Raw genomic sequence first — 20,540 nt, 5'->3', positions numbered from 1 at the left:
GGTCATGGGTTCTAATCCCGGCTCCACCACTATTCGGTTGTGTGACTTTGGGCAAGTCACTTAACTTCTCCTGGCCACAGTTACCTCATCTGTAAAACAGAGATTAAGACTGTGAGCCCCACATGGGACAACCTGATTACTCTGTATCTACCCCAGCACTTAGAGCAGTGCGTGACACATAGTAAGCGCTTAACAAATACCACAATTATTTCTTTTAGACTGTGAGCCCGTTGTTGGGCAGGGATTGCCTCAATCTGTTGCTGAATGGTACATTCCAAGCGCTTAGTAGAGTGCTCTGCACACAGTAAGCACTCAATAAGTACAATTGAATGAATGAATGAGTAGAGTGTGTCAAGCGATAGGGTTAAGTGGCTAAGTACATAGAGCATAAATATGCAGTTGACGCAAAAGTGCTTAGTTGGAAGTCGGCAGAATGAAACCAAGGGAGAAGACTGTCAACTCGTGCTGGGCAGGGATAATGATAATAATAATAATTCTGGTATTTTTTAAGCTCTTACTATGTGCCAGCCAAGCAAATTGGATTGGCCACAGTCCCTGTCCCATGTGGGGCTCACATTCTCAATCCCCATTTTCCAGTTGAGGTAAAAGAGTCACAGAGGAAGTGAAATGACTTGCCCAAGGTCACACAGCAGACAAGTGGAGGAGCTGAATTTGAACCCAGGTCCTTGACTCCCAGGTCCACGCTCTATCCCCTACACTGTGCTGCTTCTGTACACCCTAATACAAGCTAATTAGGTTGGACAGAGTCCCTGTCCCACTTGGGACCCACAGTCTTAATTCCCATTTTCCAGTTGAGGTGACAGAGGCCCAGAGAAATTAAGTGCCCAAGGTCGCATCGCACAGCAAACAAGTGGCAGAGGTGGAATTAGAACCCAGATCCTCTGACTCCCGGACTGGGGCTCTTTCCATCAGGCCATGCTTCCTTCCTTCATTCATTCAATCGTATTTATTGAGCGCTTACTATGTGCAGAGCACTAGAGAAGCAGCGTAGCTTAGTGGAAAGAGCCCGAGCTTGGGAGTCAGAGGTCATGGGTTCGAATGCCGGCTCCACCACTTGGCAGCTGTGTGACTGTGGGCAAGTCACTTCACTTCTCTGGGCCTCAGTGACCTCATCTGTAAAATGGGGATGAAGACTCTGAGCCTCACGTGGGACAACCTGATTACCCTTTATCTACCCCAGTGCTTCGAACAGTGCTCTGCACATAGTAAGCGTTTAACGAATACCAACATGATTATTACTATAAGCACTGTACTAAGCGCTTGGAATGTCAATTGGGCAACAGCTAGCGACCATCGCTGCCCAACAACGGGCTCACAGTCTTAAAGGGGGAGACAGCAAAACAAGTCTGGCGTCCATATCGTCAAGATAAATAGAATCCTAGATATAGACGCATCATTAACAAAATCAATAGAGGAATAAATAATATAGACAAATAAGCACAAGTGCTGTGGGGAAGAGCAGAGGGAGGGCTCAGCCTGGGAAGGCCTCTTGGAGGAGGTGAGCTCTCAGCTGGGCTTTGAGGAGGGGACGAGAGGAGTCAGAAGTCGTGGGTTCTAATCCCGACTCCGCCACTTGTCAAGGAGGGTGACTTTGGGCAAGTCACTGCAGTTCTCTGGGCCTCAGTGACCTCATCTGTCAAATGGGGGTTGGCACCCTCATACTACGCTGACATTAGAGAAGCAGCTCAGTGGAAAGAGCCTGGGCTTGGAAATCAGAGGTCATGGGTTCGAATCTCCGCTCTGTCACTTAATAATAATGTTGGTATTTGTTGAGCACTTACTACGTGCAGAGCACTGTTCTAAGCGCTGGGGGAGACACAGGGGAATCAGGTTGTCCCACGTGGGGCTTACAGTGTTAATCCCCATTTTCCAGATGAGGTCACTGAGGCCCAGAGCAGCGAAGTGACTTGCCCACAGTCACCCAGCTGACAAGTGGCCGAGTCGGGATTCGAACCCATGACCTCTGACTCCAAAGCCCATGCTCTTTCCACTGAGCCACGCTGCTTCTCCTGTCAGCTGGGTGACCGTGGGCAAGTCACTTCACTTCTCTGGGCCTCAGTTCCCTCTTCTGTCAAATGGGGAATTGATTGTGAGCCTCACGTGGGACCACCTGATGACCCTGCGTCTCCCCCAGCGCTCAGAACAGGGCTCTGCACAGAGCCAGCGCTCAACAGATAGCAACATGATTATTATTAGGCTCCCTGCCCTAAGGGCCTCCTCACGACGCCCTGGTTGCCATGGAGCCGCGGGGGGGGGGGCGTGCGTGAGGGGGGCGTGCGCACGTACGTGCGTGCGTTTTTTTCCCGACATCCTCGGCGGCGGGAGGGCAGCCGTTGCTGCTGCCGTTGAGGTTGGGCCATGGCGGCGGCCCGGCCCCCGCGCTTCTTCCGCTGCTCCTGCTTCTGCAGCGAGAACCTCTTTCTGCCGCGTTACCGCCTGCACGTGCGCTTCCGCGGGGAGCAGCAGCTGCGCCGAGACTACGGCCCGGTAATAATAATAATCATGTTGGTATTTTTTTTAAGCGCTAACTAGGTGCAGAGCGCTGTTCTAAGCGCTGGGGGAGAGACAGGGCCATCAGGTGGTCCCACAGAGGCTCACAGTCTTCATCCCCATTTGACAGATGAGGTGACCGAGGCCCAGAGAAGTGAAGTGACTTGCCCACCGTCAAACAGCTGGCAGGTGGCAGAGCCAGGATTCGAACCCATGACCTCTGACTCCCAAGCCCGGGCTCTCTCCTCTGAATCAGGCTGCTTCAATAATATTCATATTGGTTAAGCACTTACTAGGTGCAGAGCAGTGTTCTAAGCGTTGGGGGAGATACAGGGCAATCAGGTTGTCCCATAGAGGTTCACAGTCTTCATCCCCATTTGACAGATGAGGTGACCGAGGCCCAGAGAAGTGAAGTGACTTGCCCACCGTCACACAGCTGACAGGTGGCAGAGCCAGGATTCGAACCCATGACCTCTGACTCCCAAGCCCGGGGCCTCTCCTCTGAACCATGCTGCTTCAGTAATGTTCATATTGGTTAAGGGCTTACTATGTGCAGACCACTGTTCTAAGCGCTGGGGGAGATACAAGGGAATCAGGTTGTCCCACAGAGGCTTACAGTCTTCATCCCCATTTGACAGATGAGGTGACCGAGGCCCAGAGAAGTGAAGTGACTTGCCCACCGTCAAACAGCTGGCAGGTGGCAGAGCCAGGGTTCGAACCCGTGACCTCTGACTCCCAAGCCCGGGCTCTCTCCTCTGAATCAGGCTGCTTCAATAATATTCATATTGGTTAAGCACTTACTAGGTGCAGAGCAGTGTTCTAAGCGCTGGGGGAGATACAGGGCAATCAGGTTGTCCCATAGAGGTTCACAGTCTTCATCCCCATTTGACAGATGAGGTGACCGAGGCACAGAGAAGTGAAGTGACTTGCCCACAGTCACACAGCTGACAGGTGGCAGAGCCAGAATTCGAACCCATGACCTCTGACTCCCAAGCCCAGGCTCTTGCCACTGAGCCACGCTGCTTGGCCCCCTCTCCCCCCCGGCAGGGTGGCAGCCACCACACTACATTTTCTGCCCATCGCCATCAGTCAGGCACATTTCATGAGCCCTTACAGTGCTGAGGCTGGGGAGAGGACAGTATCACATTCTTGCTGCCAATATTTAGGGGGTGCTTACTGGGTGCAGAGCCCCAGACAGCAGACGCTGCCCAAGACAGCAGCATTAATAATAATGATAATGTTGGTATTTTACAGACGAGGTCACTGACGCACATCGAAGTGAAGGAACTTGCCCAAAGTCACACAGCTGACAGGTGGCGGAGCCGGGATTAGAACCCATGACCTCTGACTCCTCAGCCCTTGCTCTTTCCACTGATCCACGCTGATTCTCTAATAATAATGTTGGTATTCATTAAGTGCTTACTATGTGCCCAGCCCTGTTCCAAGGGCTGGGAGGGTGATACGAGATGATCAGGTGGTCCAATGCGGGGCTCACAGACTTAATCCCCATTTCACAGGTGAGGTCACTGAGGCCCAGAGAACTGAAGTGACTTGTCCAAAGTCACATAGCTGACAGGTGGCGGAGCCGGGATTATAACCCATGACCTCTGACTCCTCAACCCATGCTCTTTCCACTGAGCCACGTTGCTTCTTTAATAATAATAATGTTGGTATTCGTTAAGTGCTTACTATGTGCCGAGCACTGCTCTAAGCGCTGGGGGGGAATACGAGATGATCAGGTTATCCCACATAGGGCTCACAGTCTTAATCCCCATTTAACAGATGGGGTAACTGAGGCACAGAGAAGTGAAGTGACTTGCCCCAAGTCACACAGCTGACAGGTGGCGGGGCTGGGATTAGAACCCATGACCTCTGACTCCTAAGCCCATGCTGTTTTCACCGAGCCACGCTGCTTCTGTACGCTCCCTGCCCAAAAGGAACTTATAGTCTAGAGGGAGAGGCAGAGAGTAAATATAAATAAATAATCACTGGTATATACTGAACACCGGCTGCGCCCAGAGCACTAAACTAAGCGCTCGGGAGAGTATAGGACATTGTTGTCAGGCGCGTTCCATGCCGACGGGCGCTTTCAGGTGAAATGCCCCAGCCTCGAAGCTATGAGTTTGTTATGGGCAGAGAACGTGTCTGCTAATTCTCTTGAATTATACTCTTCCAAGTGTTCAGTACAGTGCTGTGCTCTAATAAGTACTCAATAAATATCCTTGATTGACTTCCCTCTGCCTGCCAGGTAGCACCCCAGGGGGAAGCAAGTACCGTAATTATTATTATTAGGATGAGGGGCCGAAGGAGGCCCCCAAATAATACCTTTTTTATGGATACCGCTAATCAGGTGGACATAGTCCCTGTCCCATGTGAGCTAGTCTCAAGCCCCATTTTCCAGATGAGGTAACTGAGGCACATAATAATAACCCTGACATTTAAGTGCTTATTATGTGCCAAGCACTGTTCTAAGCACTGGGGTAGATATAATAGTAACAATGGCATTTGTTAAGCACTTACTGTGTGCCAAGCACTCTTCTAAGCATTGGGGGGGAATACAAGGTAATCAGATTGTCCCACATGGTGCCCACAGTTTTACTCCCCATTTTCCAGGTGAGGTAACTGAGGCACCCAGAAGGTGTCACTTGCCCAAAGTCACACAACTGACAAATGAAGTGACTTGCCCAGAGTGGTGGAGCTGAATTAGAACCCAGGTCCTTCTGACTCCCAGGCCCATGCTCTTTCCACTAAGCAATGCTGCTCCAGATTGTAAGCTGATTGTGGGGAGGGAGTGGGCCTCTTTATTATTGTACTGTATTCTCTCAAGTGCTTAGTACAGTGCTCTGTACACAGTAAGCACTCAATAAATACCATAATTATTAAATACGATCGACTGATTTCTTCCTTGAGTCCATGCAGTTACATCACTTGCGGCCCCCATCACATCCCCATGAAGTAGATATTAAAATAGGTGAGGCAACTGAGGCACAGAGAGATTAGGCTGATTTACCCAGGGTCACAAGGCAGGCAGAGCTTGGATTAAGAACAAGGTCTCATGGCTCTCAGGTCCACGCTCTTTCCACTAGGCCACACTGCCCCCGGAATTGCTCAGTCAGTCACTACTATTGATTGAAGGCCTACTGTGTGCTAAGCACTGTATAATAAAATTAGTAGACCTGATCCCTGCCCTGCCCTGCCCTCAAGGCGTTTACAGTCTAGTGGGAGAAACAGACCCTAAAGTCAATTACAGATAGGCCCAATCAATGGTATTTATTGAGTACTTACTATGTTTGGAGGTCTGAACTAAGCACTGGGGAAAGTACAATCTACAAGGCACTTACCAGCCCTGAGATGAAGATAAAGGGGCTGTGTACAAGAATTAGTCCTGATGTGACAATAATAATATCTGTTAAGCACTTACCATGGGTCAGGCAGGGAATAAACGCTGGGATGGATACAAGCAAATTGAGTTGGACAAAGTCTGTGGCCACCACGGGGCTCACGGTCTTAATCCCCACTTTACAGATGAGGCCCAGCGAAGTCAAGTAACCTGCCCCAGGTCACATAACAGACAAGTGCAGTAGCTGGGATTAGAACCCAGGCCCTTCCGACTCCCAAGCCAGTGCCCTCTCCACTAATAATAATAATGTTGGTATTTGTTAAGCGCTTACTATGTGCAGAGCACTGTTCTAAGCGCTGGGGTAGACATAGGCGAATCAGGTTGTCCCATGTGGGGCTCACAGTCTTTATCCCCATTTTACAGATGAGGGAACTGAGGCACGGAGAAGTTAAGTAACTTGCCCACAGTCACACAGCCTGACAAGTGGCAGAGCCGGGATTCGAACCCATGACCTCTGACTCCAAAGCCCAGGTTCTTTCCACTGAGCCATGCTACTAGGCCACACTGCTTGTCATCTGTCTTACTGATGGACATATAAGTATGAAGGTGGAATGGCAAGACCTCCTGGAGGAGATGTGCCTCCCTCCCTCCCTCCCTCAAATCCGACAGACGATTACTTCCCCCCTCCTCAGAGCTTTATTGAAAGCACATCTCTTCTAGGAGGCCTTCCTGACTAAGCCTCCCCTTTCCTCTTCTCCCACTCCCTTCTGCGTCGCCCTGACTTACTTCCCTTGCTCTTCCCCCTCCCAGCCCCACAGCACTTATGTACAAAGCAGCATGGCTCAGTGGAAAGAGCACGGGCTTTGGAGTCAGAGGTCATGGGTTCGAATCCCAGCTTTGCCACTTGTCAGCTGTGTGACTGTGGGCAAGTCACTTAACTTCTCTGTGCCTCAGTGACCTCATCTGTAAAATGGGGATTAACACTGTGAGCCCCACGTGGGACAATCTGATTCCCCTGTGTCTACCCCAGCGCTTAGAACAGTGCTCTGCACATAGTAAGCGCTTAACAAATACCAACATTATTATTATACCTGTAATGTATTTATATTAATATCTGTCTCCCACTCTACACTGTAAGCTTGTTGTGGGCAGGGAATGTGTATATTATTGTGGCGTAGTCTCCCAAGCGCTTAGTAGAGTGCTGTGCACGCAGTAAGCCCTCAAATTAAAATGAATGAATGTGACTTCTGAAGGGCTTTGAAAATGGGGAGAGCTGTGATCTGGCAAATTTGAAGTGAGAGGACGGGAGCAGGAGGGCAGCCATGGCAGAGGCAGGAACTGGGCACACTGGGTAGGCCAGATGGAGAGGAGTCAAGAGTAGCGACTGGGTGCGATGGGAGGAGAGAGCTGATGGAGTGCTTTAAAGCTAATCCTCAGGAGTTTCTGTCTCATGCTGTGATGATCGGGCAGCCATTGGAGTTTTATGAGGCGAGGGGAGGAGTGTGCAGAAGGATGTTTCAGAAAAATGATTCAGATAGTACAGTTGTGTGGATTGGAGGGGGCTCCTCAGAGATGGGGAGGGAGAGGAGCGATGTCAACTCTGATGGTAGAGGAGAAGATTTGGGAGGGAAGATGAGCTCAGGTCTGGATGTCTTACGTTTGAGGTATCCGTGGAATTGCCATGTAGAACTGCCCTGGAGGGAGAAGAAATGCAAAACTAGAGAATAGAGGTCAGGGCTAGCAAGGTGAATTTGAGAGTCATCTGAGACCCTCTAGGCTGTAAGCTTCTTGTGGGCAGGGAACATGTCTGCCAACACTGTTCTATTGTACTCTCCCAAGTGCTTAGTCTAGTGCTCACCACATAGTAAGCACTCAATAAGTACCACTGATTGAGAAGCAGTATGGCCTAGTGGAAAGAGCATGGGCCTGGGAGTCAGAGGACCCAAGTTCCAATCCTGCTCTTCCACTTACTTGCTGCGTGACCCTGGGCAAATCACTTCTCTTCTCTGTGCCTCAGTTCTCTCATCTGCCATTAATACGTGTTCTACCTCCTACTATGAGCCCAATATGGGACCTGATGATCTTGTATCTACCTCAGTGCTTGACACACAGTAAGCACTTAACAAAAATCGTAGTTATTTGCTATTATTACCAAGGGACCCAACCTCCCTCTCAGGAGAGATAGGGGAGACATTGTGGTTTAGGGAGAATCAGGCCTCAGCAGTGGCGAGGTGGAGCAGTGGCTGGGATGGGATGAAGTGGAGGTTTGCTTAGGATGGAATTGGAATCCCACTGGCCTCATTTAGATAGGATTTGGGTTGGGGGAATGGGGAGAGGGTCAGTTTGGAGGGACAGGGGCGATATGGGGCGGGGGTTTGGGGCACACAGAGGGAGGCGTCAGAGAGGTCACAGCTCCTAGTGAGCACAGCAGCCAGTCCCGGGAGAGCACCGATGAGCTCATTTCCGGGCCCAAGGGAGCCTCTGAGTGAGAGACAGGTTGGGAGGTGATGTCTCTCACAGCTCTAGCCGGCACGTGGATTTCCAGGCCGCCGAAAGGGGCCCAGAGGGTGGAGGGGGGAAGGGAGGTGGGTCCCATGGCCGGCCCCAGTCTCAGAGCTTAATCGTCTCTCCGTCCATCCCTCCCGCCCCACTCTCCTTCTGTTGCAGATCCTGAGGAGCCTTGGCTGCAGGAGCCCTGAGGACTTTCAGCAGGTTTTGATCGAGGTATCTTATCTCCCTGCTAGTCTTCCCTCCCTGGACATCACCTTCCAGGGTTCTCACGACCCTACACTTGGCAAAGTAGTAGTCGTAATAATGATAATAATCATGATGGTATTTATTATGCCCTTTCTACTTGCGGAGCTCCGTGCAGAACGCAGGGGTAGACACAAAGGCATCAGACCGGAGGCATTCTGGATGGTTAGATGAATGTCTAACTGAACGCTGGCAGCCCCCGCCATCCTCCCCGCTGCCGCCTCTCAGTGCCGGGCAGACTTGTGGTTCGGGGGAACTTGGCCAGCTGGCCGGCTGGCCACTAGAGAAGATGCCGGGCTCGCAGCCCAGGACCTCGGCACCATGTCAGACAGGAGAGGCGGGGCTGTGGCTGCTGGCGGCCAAAGAGACAGCAGGCGGCGGGGCCTGGGACGGGGCCCCCAAACCTCGGCCACCCTGGGGTGCCTCTGTTGGGACCGCCCCCTTTCTCCCGGGACATCCCCCGCCGGGAGCCCCCTACCAGGATCGCCCCTGCCGCATTCCACTGAGCGGCGGTAGGCGTTCAAGAAACACCATGGATTGATTCCAGCCAGCCCAGCGCGGGTAGACTCCCAGCCCCGAAATGAAAAGTCCACTGTGACAAGTCCAAAGTGCCCACTGGCCAAACTATCCTATTCCTCTTCTTGGATGAGAGCCTCTGGCCAGGGCACCCTACCTCTGCACCAGAATTTAGATGAGGAAGAAGAATAAAAGCAAGATCAGTTCTTTAAGAAAAAAGAGAACAGCGTGTGTCTGTCTCTCTTTCCCTCCCTCTCTCCCTCCCTCTCTCACCCCCGACCCTCTGTATTTCTCTTTCCCTCTCTCCCCCTCTACCCCCATTTCTCTCTCCCTCTCACCCCCCCCACCCTCTCTATTTTTGGAGAAGCAGTGTGGCTCAGTGGAAAGAGCCCGGGCTGGGGAGTCAGAGGTCATGGGTTCAAATGCCGGCTCTGCCGCTTGTCAGCTGTGTGACTTCGGGCAAGTCACTTATCTTCTCTATGCCTCAGCTACCTCATCTGTGAAATGGGCATTAAGACGGTGAGCCCCACGTGGGACCACCTGATCACCTTGCATCCTCCCCAGAAGTAGCATGGCTCAGTGGAAAGAGCCCGGGCTTGAGAGGCAGAGGTCACGGGTTCGAATCCCAGCTCTGCCACTTGTCAGCTATGTGACTGTGGGCAAGTCACTTCTCTTCTCTGGGCCTCAGTGACCTCATCTATAAAATGGGGATTAAGATTGTGAGCCTCACGGGGGACAACCTGATTACCCTGTATCTACCCCAGCGCTTAGAAGAGTGCTCTGCACATCGTAAGCGCTTAACAAATACCAACATTATTATTATTATTAGAACAGTGCTTTGCGCGTAGTAAGCGCTTAACAAATGCCGTCGTCATTATTATAATACGACAATAAACAGGCACATTCCTTGCCCGCAACGAGCTGACTGGAAGCTCACCGTGGGCAGGGTGCGTGTCTGTGGTGTCGTTTGCTCCCAAGCGCTTAGGACAGTGCTCTGCTCACAGTGAGCCCTCAAGAAATAGAATGTATTGAACGAAACGACCTGTCGTTCCCGAGAAGTGGTGTGTCAAGTGATGGCCACTAGGGGGCGCCTCCGGCCAGGCCAGCGCTCTTCCCAACTTGGATTCTCGCCTCTTTTCCCAGCTTTGCCCAAGGGGTGGTGGGATGGTGGGATGGTGGGCTGCCCGCAGGAGGGGGCAGAAGGGGCCGGGACGGGGAGGAGCTGGGTTCCCTGGAGGCCGGCCCTCCCTCCGCCCTTGGCCGCCGCACCAGAGAACGGGGAGGCCACCTGACCGGCGATCCCCTGGGGATCCAGTGATCCGGTTAGCTTGCCAAACGTGGAGCCGGCTCCTGCAGGACCGGGCCGAGTGGAAAGAACCCAAATTTAGCCCTCCTGTCACATGCGAACTGGGTCACACCAACTCATCTGGGCTAGATCTCTTGACGGTTGGGCCGAGGCCAGGGGAAGAGTCATGCGGGACCCGGGCTCCCTTACTCGGCAGCTGCCACCCTCCCGATTCAAGGGCGTCCGAGAAGAGACGGTGGGGGGGGGGCGGGGGGCGGGGGGCGGGCCCCATCCTAGTGGGCTGGTGGAGGTCTCCCTCAAGAGGGATGAACCGACAGGCAGTGAGGAGTGGGGTTCTCGTTGCAGGACCGGCCTCCGGCTGACTGGGTGGGGGTCTGGGGGAGTGGAAGCGAGAGCCCTGAGGAGTGTCTCGAGAGTGTCAGCCAAGAACAGAGACCAACAGCCACACTTTCAAGGACGCGGTGGACTTTTAAAGAGACTCAACAGATGTGCATATATACAGCAGACAAACTGTAGTTGGATCTGTGACCTTTGGGCATTTGATGTTTGCCCCACCCTCAGCCCCACAGCACTTGTGGGGGTATCTAAAAATTGTGTATTTGTGCCTCCCCCTCCAGACTGTAAGCTCACTGTGAGCAGAGAACCTGATTACCAACTCTGTTGTACTCTCCCAAGTGCTTAGTACAGTGTTCTGCACACAGTAAGCCTCAAGATAAATACCATTGATGATGATGACAAGCTAGCAGTCTGATGTCCTCCCTCTCCCTAAGTAAAGCAAGTACTAGATTGGCTTGCCTGAGAGGCTTGGGCACACCCAAAGAAGCCTGCCGTGAAGTACACTGGGAACATGCAATGAAGTACACAGTGGGGGGAAGACTAGGCCCTGGCTCCCAGGCTGGGAACCCAGGAACCCGGAAGCCAGCACTTTTCACCCAGATTTCCCCGAGCCCTTTAGATTACCCCATGGGCACCTCTCCCCACCCCTGTTTTGAATTTAACTGGGGACGAACCAACCCTTTGCCCCAGCCAAACCAAGGGCAACAGAGTGCCGGCTGGTGGGGTGAGCAGAAATAACAGTGCCCAGTTTTTCACTCCATGGGACAGGGTCCCCTTTTGGGGAACCTGGTCCTGGGTTCTGACGTGTCCAACTTGCACCCAGCTCGAGAAAGAAGTCCAGAGGAGAAAAGAGCTTGCCCGACAGTCCGTGCAGAGGAAAGCCGTCATCTCCCAGCACTATCGACCGGCTCATCCAGAGCTTTATGTTTTACAGGTACAGTTGGGCACAGGCCAGAGTGCCCTTGAAACTTTGCATCCAAACAGTGGAAGGACTATTGGTCCGTTAGCCCAAAATAGCTTTTGGGACCCTGGGGCCGAAGCCGAGGGAGAAGGAGAGAGAGAGAGAGAGAGAGATCTCTGAAGCATTTCAGACCAACTCCACTGCCCTCTCCGCCCTCTCCCTATTCCCAACCCCATAAATGCACACTTACACGATGAATGCACTTGGTGCTGGGAGGGCCACGCTGCTCTCTACCCTAAGAGGGTTCCCTGTTTTGGCGGGTGCCCCATTTTGAGCTCTAGATTTTGGCAGCCAAAGAGCAGCTGAGTCTCGCCTCCAAACCGTAGGCTGGACAAGGAGTCCGAGTGGGCATCCCTCCCCCGCCACGAGCTGGTATGTGGGGGGAACACATCGAGTCCTGAGCTAAGTTTGGGGGAGGACTGGTTAAGGCAGAGGGGACGGGGACCCTCCTCGGGCCTAAAGAAAGCCGTCCTACAGTCCGCCTGACACCCCACCCAAATGACCTGTGGCCGGAGGCCTTCCGAAGCAAAATCCAAGTCCTCCGTATATCTTTTTGCCATTAAGGACGGGAGCCGTCGATAGTTTCCCTTGACTTTTTTTTTTCCCCTTACATTTTTTATTTCCCCTCTCTCCCACCTGCCCCAGGAGTGGTTTCTGGCACCAGAGTTTCTGGCGACGGTCCGGTACTGCAGGTCTCCGGGTGCCAACCTCCCAGGCCTCCTGCAGCACATCGATTCCCTCTCAGGTAAAGCTGCCTCCTGCTGGCCTTCCTGCCTGCCTGCCCTCCTCCAGTAGTATTTCCTGAGCACCTACTGCATGCAGAGCACCGTTGGGAGAGTGCAGTTCCAAGTCCCTGCCCTTGGGAGTTTCCAGTCTCATGGGGGAGACGGGCAGACGGGGAGTCCTGTTCCCCACTTCACCCTCACCCTGCTACCTCACTGATTTCCTACCACAACCCAACCCACACATTTCACTCCTCTAACATCAGCCTTCTCACTGTCGCTCCATCACGTGCGTCATGCTGCGCGTCCCCTGCCCGAGTCCTCCCTCTGGCCTGGAACTCCCTCGTCTTTCATCTCCAAAAGACCACCACTCTCCCCACTTTCAAAGTCTTATTAAAATCACATCTCCAAGAGGCCTTCCCCGACTGAGCCTTCATTTCTTCTGTCTGCCCTCCCTTCTGTGGCAACTAAGCTCTTGGGCTGTGCCCCTTAAGCACTTTGATACTCACCTTACCCCCCCACCAGTCCCTTAGCACTTACGAACATACCCGTCTACTCTCCCATTCCCCTCATCTGTAATTTGTTTTCACGTCTTTCACCCCCTCCAGACTGCAGGCTCCTTGTAGGCAGGGATCGTGTCTACCGACTCTACTGTACTGTACTTCCCCCAGTGCTTAGTCCAGTGCTCCGCACACAGGGAGCGCTTAATAAATACCATTGGTTGATTATCTTCTGGTCCTGGATCGGGTTTCGTCGTCTCCTCTATTAGAAGGGCTCCCAGAATCATCACTAAGGGATGGTCACCCCCAGGAGTTGGTCACCTCCATCCAGCCCCCAGAAGCAGTCACTTGTTTTCCACTTGACTTGGCTTCCCAAACCCGCCAGACTTGGGCTTTGAAAAATCATCACTTGGGAACACACCTCCTCCTGATTACCTTTCACTGATTAACCCCCCTTTCCCTGATTAACCCCCCTTACCCATCAATCTGCTAGAACAATCATCCCTTGAACTCATGCCTACACCTGTTTCTGTTCTATTGGCCCTTCCGTCCTCCCTTATGCTCCGGGTTCCTTGGGGCCAGGGATGGGTCTGCTGTCTAACAAGGACCCTCTGGGTGCTCAGTAAAAATTTGTTGCCAGGAAGACTGGCGACCGAGAAGAGGTCTGGGAAACTTGCCTGTGGTCCACAGTCCATCCTCCACATCGCTCAGACTGCCATTGTGATCCTTCGGGTAGGAAGAGCCCCTCTAGACTGGAAGCTCGTTGTGGGCAAGGAACAAATCTCCCAATTCAGCTATACTGTACTCTCCCAAGCGGGAGAGCACTTATATCTTATAAGTACTTATATCCCATGCTTATAATTAGAAGGGGGGAGACAAACATCAAAACAAGTAAAGCATAAACATTCAGTAAAATACCATTGATGATGATACTGATGATGCCTGTCTACTTGTTTTGTTGTCTGTCTCCCAATTCTAGACTGTGAGCCTGTTGCTGGGTAGGGATTGTTTCTATCTGTTGCCGAACTTTACTTTCCAAGCGCTTAGTACAGTGCTCTGTACACAGTAAGCGCTCAATAAATATGATTGAATGAATGATGAGAGGGTAGCTTATCTGTTCCCCTCTCGGTCTCCTGTTCCTGGGGAGGCGTGTGTCCTGGCAGAATGGGCCCCCTCGCAACCCCTCCCTCTCCCCAGATCTGGAGGGTCTGTGTCTCCCCTCAGGAGAGAAGAGGATCTACCGGCTGCCAGTGTTCACGGCCGCCTTCTGCCGGGCCTTTGTCGAGGAGCTGGAGCACTTCGAGCAGTCTGAGATGCCCAAGGGTCGCCCCAACACCATGAACAACTACGGGGTACAGGCGTGGAAGGAGGTGATGGGGGTGGGGGCCTTTGGGAGAAAAGCCATTCCAGGGGCAAATGGGACTTCCTGTCCCAGGCCCCCGGCCCTCCAAAGTCAAGCGCCTGGGCCAGCCCCACAGGGTGAGTGAATCTGACCCGAGTCGGTGTCTTGCACTTTGCCTCCTGGATGGGGGCAGTTTGTGTGTCAGCTTGAGGTGACAGAGAGGACAGAGAGAGATGGGGCAATGGAACGAGGCCTGGCCTGCCTTCTCAGAGCCCGAAAGAAATGGGGAGAGCCCCCAAGAAACTCAGGCAGCAGCAGGCTTAATGAAAATATTAAGCCTTCGGGTTTGTTTTTGGTGAGAATCTCTGAGGCCATGCCTGCAGAGCCCAAGGTGAAGGGAAGGGTTCGCCGTTTAGCAGTTAACTTGATCGGGGTGGACGGCCAAGCGACTGGAGCCAGACTGACCCAGTCTGGCTGCCTAAACAGCAGATGAAAGAAAATAATTGCCCGCTTTCCTCTTCACTCGGTGCCAGATAGCTCTGCCCTTCCAGGTCCAGGGGAAAAAGCCCTGCTCTGAGCGTCAGAGGACCTGGGTTCTAGTCCCGGTTCTGCCTTCGGGGGTTCTGCCATCGATGGGGAAGGGTTCCGACTGAAGAACCGTGAAGGCGTTATATGAAGTGGACAGGCCTGGCTGGACTCTTGACAGATAGGTGCTGGTCCCCCAAGGTATTTAGGTTTTCACAGGGTGGACTCTGGCCTGGCTCCCCTCATGCTGCTTTGGGGTGGGACAGGAGGGCAGAGAGGGAAAGGATGAAGGTTTAGGACTATGGCCTGGACCGGGTGGCCTCGGAGGGCTCGCCCATCCTCCCCTCCTGGCAGGGTTGGGAGCAGTCAGTCAATCATTTACTGTACTAAATGCTTGGGAGAGTAAGGTGTAGAGTTGGACACATTCCCGGCCCGCAACGAGCTTATAGTCTAGAGGGGGCGACAGACGTTAACATAATCAAATGCAGTTACAGATATGTAAATCATGGTGTGGGGTTAGTGGGGGGGATGAATAAAGGGAGCAAGTCAGGATGGAGCAGTGAGGTGTCAAGGTCGGGAAGGGCCACCGGCAGATGGGGGCCAAACGGCACTTTTAAGCAGTTGTGAAAACCGCTTTGCGGCCTTCCGTGGGCAGCCTCCGGCCTGGAGGGCTGGGTCCCCCGGGGTTGGGAGTGGGGAAGGGTCCCGATCCCCGCACCCTCTCTGTCCCCCCTGCCCCCACAGGTCCTGTTGCACGAGCTGGGCCTAGACGCCTCCCTGGTCACCCCTCTGCGAGAGCAGTACCTGCAGCCCCTGGCGGCTCTGCTCTACCCCGACTGTGGGGGCCGCCAGCTGGACAGCCACCGTGCTTTTGTGGTCAAGTACTCTCTGCAGGAGGACCGGGACCTCAGCTGGCACTATGACAACGCAGAGGTCACCCTCAACGTGTCCCTCGGGAAGGACTTCTCCCAGGGCAACTTGAACTTCGGAGGCCTACGGCAGGTACCGGTGGGCTGGGACCTGAGCAGGGGGCAGGGAGTCGGAGCACCTGGGTTCTGATCCATCTCTCTTCTCTCCCCCACCTCTCCGGCCCCCCAGCTCAGCCACGTGGCTGAATGAGTGACCTCAGGCAAGTCCCGGAACTTCTCTGTGCCTCCATTTCCTCCTCTGTACAATGGGGATTGAGTGCCCATTCTCCCTCCAGCTTAGACTGTGAGTCCATCGAGAGACAGGGACAGTGTCTAACCTGATTATCTGGTGTCCACCGCAGCGCTTAGTACAGTGCTTGCTTGGCAAATGGTAATTGCAAAACCAACGCCACCATTATTATGCTGTTCTCCCAATCCATCAATCAGTCGATCAGTGTGCGGACCACTGTACTGAGTGCTTGGATGAGTACAATACAACAAGTTGGTAGACGGATTTTCTGCCCTCCAGGAGCTTACGTTCTAGAGGGGGAGACAGATGTTAAATGGCGGACATGTATATAAGTTCCCCTGTCGGTTTAAATGGAGCTTAAGCTCCCCACGGGCCAGACTGGGCCACGTTTCTCGAGATAGACGTTGCTCTGGCATTGCCGCGGCACCAAAATGATCCGCCGCAGCTGGTAGATCGTAAAGATGTCTGCTCACGGAGCAGACCATGTCTCTTGGCCCCCACTGCGCCCTCCGGCTCACCAGCTGCCCGGGCTGAAGCATTGGGGCGAAAGCCAGGGCCAAACCGAGAGCTGCAGGAGGTACACATCTCTTGGTAGCGGGGAGGACCTATCTGGGCCTGGGGCTACTGCCAGAAACCTCCACCACAGTTGCCGGGAGGAGTCCCCAGAAGCTGGACATCCTGGATCTGGGCAGGTACCCGGGCCTGCGCTGCTTCACACTGTTGGCCAGGTGGTCCCAGAAGGGGTAGGTTCGGGGTGTGGGGGGGTGCCAGCCATTCTGAAGATGGCAGGCCTTGCCTGGGCCGGCCCAGCACCCCAGCCCAGGACCCACTCTGATGGGGGAGAAATGTTTGGTTGGGCCAAACCCAGGCACCTGTCCCAATCACCCTGATGGTTGGTGAGTTCAGCGGCCACGTGTGCGGCCCAAGCCTGCTCCTGCCCGTTCCTTCCTCCTGGGTGGGCTCCCCTGGAGCCAGGTCAGAGCCCAACAGCCAGGGCCTCTGTTCACAAATGGACTTGCCCTGGACGATGCCATTTTCAAACTTGGTTAGGCCTTTCCCCTCCCAGTCCCAAATGGGGGAAAATGGCTGTGGGCTGCACATCATTCAGTCTTCCTTCCCTCCCTCCTTTCCTCCCTCCTTCCTTCTCTCCCTCTCCTCTCTCTCCCCCTCCCTCCCTCCCCGGCAGTCAATCAGCGGTATTTATTGAGTGTTTACAGTGCAGGGCACTGTACTAAGCGCTTGGGAAAGTATAGTAGAATTGTTAGACATGCTTGCTCCCTTCTCCGTAAGTAACTCACAGTCTAGAGGGGAAATCAGGAAAATAAATTACAGGTAGGGGAAATGGTGGAGTGCAGGGATATGGACAGAAATGCTGTGGGGCTGGGGTGGGTTGGATATCAAGTGCATAAAGGGTACAGATCTGAGTGCATAGGTGAGGAGGAAGGGAGGGCGGGTAAGGGAAATGAAGGCGTAGTCAAAGAAGGTCTCCTGCCTAGCCAAGGAAGGCCTCCTTGCAGAAGATAGGAGTTTAGGAAGGCTTTGAAGGTGAGGAGGGTGGTGGTCTGTTAGGTACTAGAATAATAATAATAACAATTATATTATTAAACACTTACTGTGTGCCAGGTACTGTTCTAAGTGTTGGGGTGGATATCAGCAAATCGGGTTGGACGCAGTCCATGTCCCACATGGGGCTCACAGTCTCAATCTCTGAGATGAGGTACAGACGAGGTCACCGAGACACAGAGAAGTGAAGTGACTTGCCCAAGTTCACCCAGCAGACCAGTGGCAGAGCAAGGATGAAGGGAGAGGGAGTTCCAGGCCAGAGGGAGGAGGTGGGCAAATGGATGGTGATGAGATCAAGGTGCAGAAAGTAGTTGTGGGTTAGGTTGGGTTGTAGTAGATCAGCAAGGTAAAGCAGGGGAGGGAGAGCTGAGTTGAGTACCTTAAAACAGGCAGGAGAGCCAATTGAGTGTCTCAGACCCAACGTCAGGAGTTTCTCTTTGATGCAGAAGTGGCTAGGCAACCACTGGAGGTTTTTGAAGGCTGGCGGGGGAGGTGTGAACTGAACAGTCTCCCTTGTTAGCCATCTCTCCTCACCTCCCTCCTCTTCGTTGAGAGAGGACCAGAGGACACTGGAGAATGTTGATAGGGTGGGATTAACCACCTGATAAAGCTCTCAATCAATCCTCCTTTAAGCGAGTTTGACCTAGTGGATAGATCGTGGACCTGGATTCTAATCCAGGCTCTGCCACCTGTCTTCTGTGTGACCTTGGGCAAGTCGCTTCACTTCTCCTTCTCTGTGCCTATTACCTCATTTTTTTACGATGGGGATTAAGACTGTGAGCCGCATGTGGGACAGGGACCGTGTCCAACCTGATTAGCTTATATCTACCTCAGCGATTTGAACAGTGTTTGACACTGCTTGACACACAGTAAGCGCTTAACAGATACCATCATCGTTCTTAGCATTATTATTTACCGGGCTGGATGCAGGAGGCTCAACTGATGGTTTCCTGGCTCCGTCTCGCTTGGGCTTTCAGGTTCCAGGTGTCGTTCCCCAGGGCCTGGAGGTGGAACACGTGGTCACACGAGGCCTGCTGCACCGAGGAGGCCAGATGCACTGCGCCCTGCCCGTGGCGGCCGGGGAGCGCTGGAACCTCATCATCTGGATGAGGGCGTCCGCCGTCCGCAACCGACTCTGCCCCATGTGCGGCTGCACCCCTGACCTGGTGGACGACGAGGGCTTTGGGGACGGCTTCACGAGAGAAGAGCCCTCCGGGACAGTGGACGTCTGCTCCTTGACGTGATGCAGCTCGGGCAGGGGCCGGGGCTAGGAAAGGCAGCATGAGTCTGGCCTGAAGCGGCCCCCTCAGCAACGGGAACAGATCTGGGGGCACAAGAGAGGGCGGCTGAAAGCCCAAAAAGTGTGACCTCAGTGGCTCCAGGACCTTATTTCGGGGTCTGGCTGGGCACCAAAGAAAGAGTTTTTCTACTACGTCCCCGCCCAAGGCTCCCCACCTCATCAGAAGGATCTGGAGACTGGTCTCGGGAATCGGTTTGCCTAGTCGGTTTGTGAGTCAGTAAACATCCCGGCTTGGCTCTCGTCTCCCCAGAAAGGCACAGAAACTCCGGCCTCAGTTCAGGAAGACTGAAGGGATGTCCCGGCCATCCCTGGCCCGCTGCCGGGCTCACTTGGGAGGGACCTCTCTCTCCATTCTAGGGAAGTCAGTGTCTCAAGGAGGCTGATGTCTTGAAGTTATCCCACCCTTTCAGAGCTCGGCTGTCTCTCCCAGAGCCCCTCGTTCTGTGGGGTGTCTCTCCGTGCCCTCTGCCAGGCCCATGAAGGTGCTGGGTCCAGTCATTTTTAGGGTCAGGCTACCGCCTTGCCAACCTTCCCAGCCAAAGCAGGGTTGGGAGCTGAAAGGAGCTGCCCTGGCCTGGTGCTCATAGGGCTACAGGGGAAGGCTCAGGGATTGGGATAAAGGGAGAGATGACAAGCAGTAGGAACCAGAGGGAATAGGACATAGAGGGAAAGGAATCCGAGCTACGGGGTGGGCAAGAAGGGAAAGTTTAGAGACAGATGAAAAGGAATCCCCAGTCAGATGCCAGAGAGGCTTTGAGATTTCAGTCCTAGGATGTCAAATGCTTCCACTCGGGTTCTCAGTTTCATTCACTGATGCCAGACTCAGTATACACCGAGACTTTCCCGGAGACTTCTCCGCCACCAGTGATTATGGATTAATTCCGCAAACCTGCAGGGCTAATGACGTGCAGGAAGGCACTGTCTGAGTTCCCAGGCCTTGCTTTCTGATTTTCTTGTTCATTCCGAGCAGCTCCAGTGTAGCTGTGGTATTTTGCCTTGGAGAAGTTATCAGTATTTGTACAGTGCTGAATTGTTTTGCACATGAAGAAACTCGTTCTGACTTGCAGTTGGAAAACATGCCATCGCGATCCACCTGGCTTTAGACAGTGATTATTTATCTTTTGAAGCCGGCCTGGGCTCAGGCGTTTCTGAGTTTGCGGCAGGAACCTGCATGGCAGGGCGCAACCTTTCATCAGGAGCAGCTTTTCACTTCCATGGAAAAAAACCTGCTCCCACCTCCTCCCTCCCTTCACAACTGCAGGCTGCCTCTGCTCTTGCCAGGGTCAGGGAAGGGTGAACTTGGTGGGAGTAAGGGTTACTCATACGTCACTTACCCTAGTTGCTTCACGGGGATAATACTTGCCTCAGAAAGGAATTGTGATGATCTGGAAAAATAAAAGTTGTAAAATGTTCAAGCTGCTGTTATTTTATTGCCAAGTTCCTGTTCCATTGAGGTCAGTCACGAAGATCATTGTTTGGATCAAGAAGAGGTGGAACAAGCAGCCTGAGAGGGAGGAGAAAGGATTTACTGCCTGAAGTTGGCCCGTTGCATCCAAGGGTTATCAGTTGTCAATCCTAGTTCCCAGTAAAACCCAGTTCCTTCCCGGCAGGGATCCCGGACATAAGCAGCAGCGTGGCTCAGTGGAAAGAGCCCGGGCTTGGGAGTCAGAGGTCATGGGTTCAAATCCCGGCTCTGCCACTTGTCA

The 20,540-nt window shown here is 53.3% G+C and overlaps 1 protein-coding gene across 2 annotated transcripts; it reads left to right on the top strand.

The window, feature by feature from the left end:
• Positions 1-2,331: 2,331 nt before the first annotated feature.
• Positions 2,332-20,249, top strand: OGFOD2 (2-oxoglutarate and iron dependent oxygenase domain containing 2). Of its 2 annotated transcripts, none has more exons than XM_029058040.2 (7): positions 2,332-2,508; positions 8,519-8,575; positions 11,587-11,697; positions 12,370-12,469; positions 14,171-14,316; positions 15,558-15,815; positions 18,512-20,249. In XM_029058040.2, the coding sequence occupies exons 1-7, from the start codon at positions 2,380-2,382 to the stop codon at positions 18,776-18,778; spliced, it is 1,068 nt and encodes a 355-aa protein (XP_028913873.1). In that variant the 5' UTR covers positions 2,332-2,379; the 3' UTR covers positions 18,779-20,249. The 2 variants fall into 2 exon arrangements, with proteins under 2 accessions (XP_028913873.1, XP_028913874.1); XM_029058041.2 differs by having other exon boundaries at positions 2,333-2,508; positions 14,171-14,298.
• Positions 20,250-20,540: the final 291 nt, after the last annotated feature.

This window comes from Ornithorhynchus anatinus, chromosome 2 (genome assembly GCF_004115215.2).
Source record: "Ornithorhynchus anatinus isolate Pmale09 chromosome 2, mOrnAna1.pri.v4, whole genome shotgun sequence".
NCBI classification, from domain to species: domain Eukaryota; kingdom Metazoa; phylum Chordata; class Mammalia; order Monotremata; family Ornithorhynchidae; genus Ornithorhynchus; species Ornithorhynchus anatinus.
This window is presented reverse-complemented; position numbering and strand designations above follow the sequence as displayed.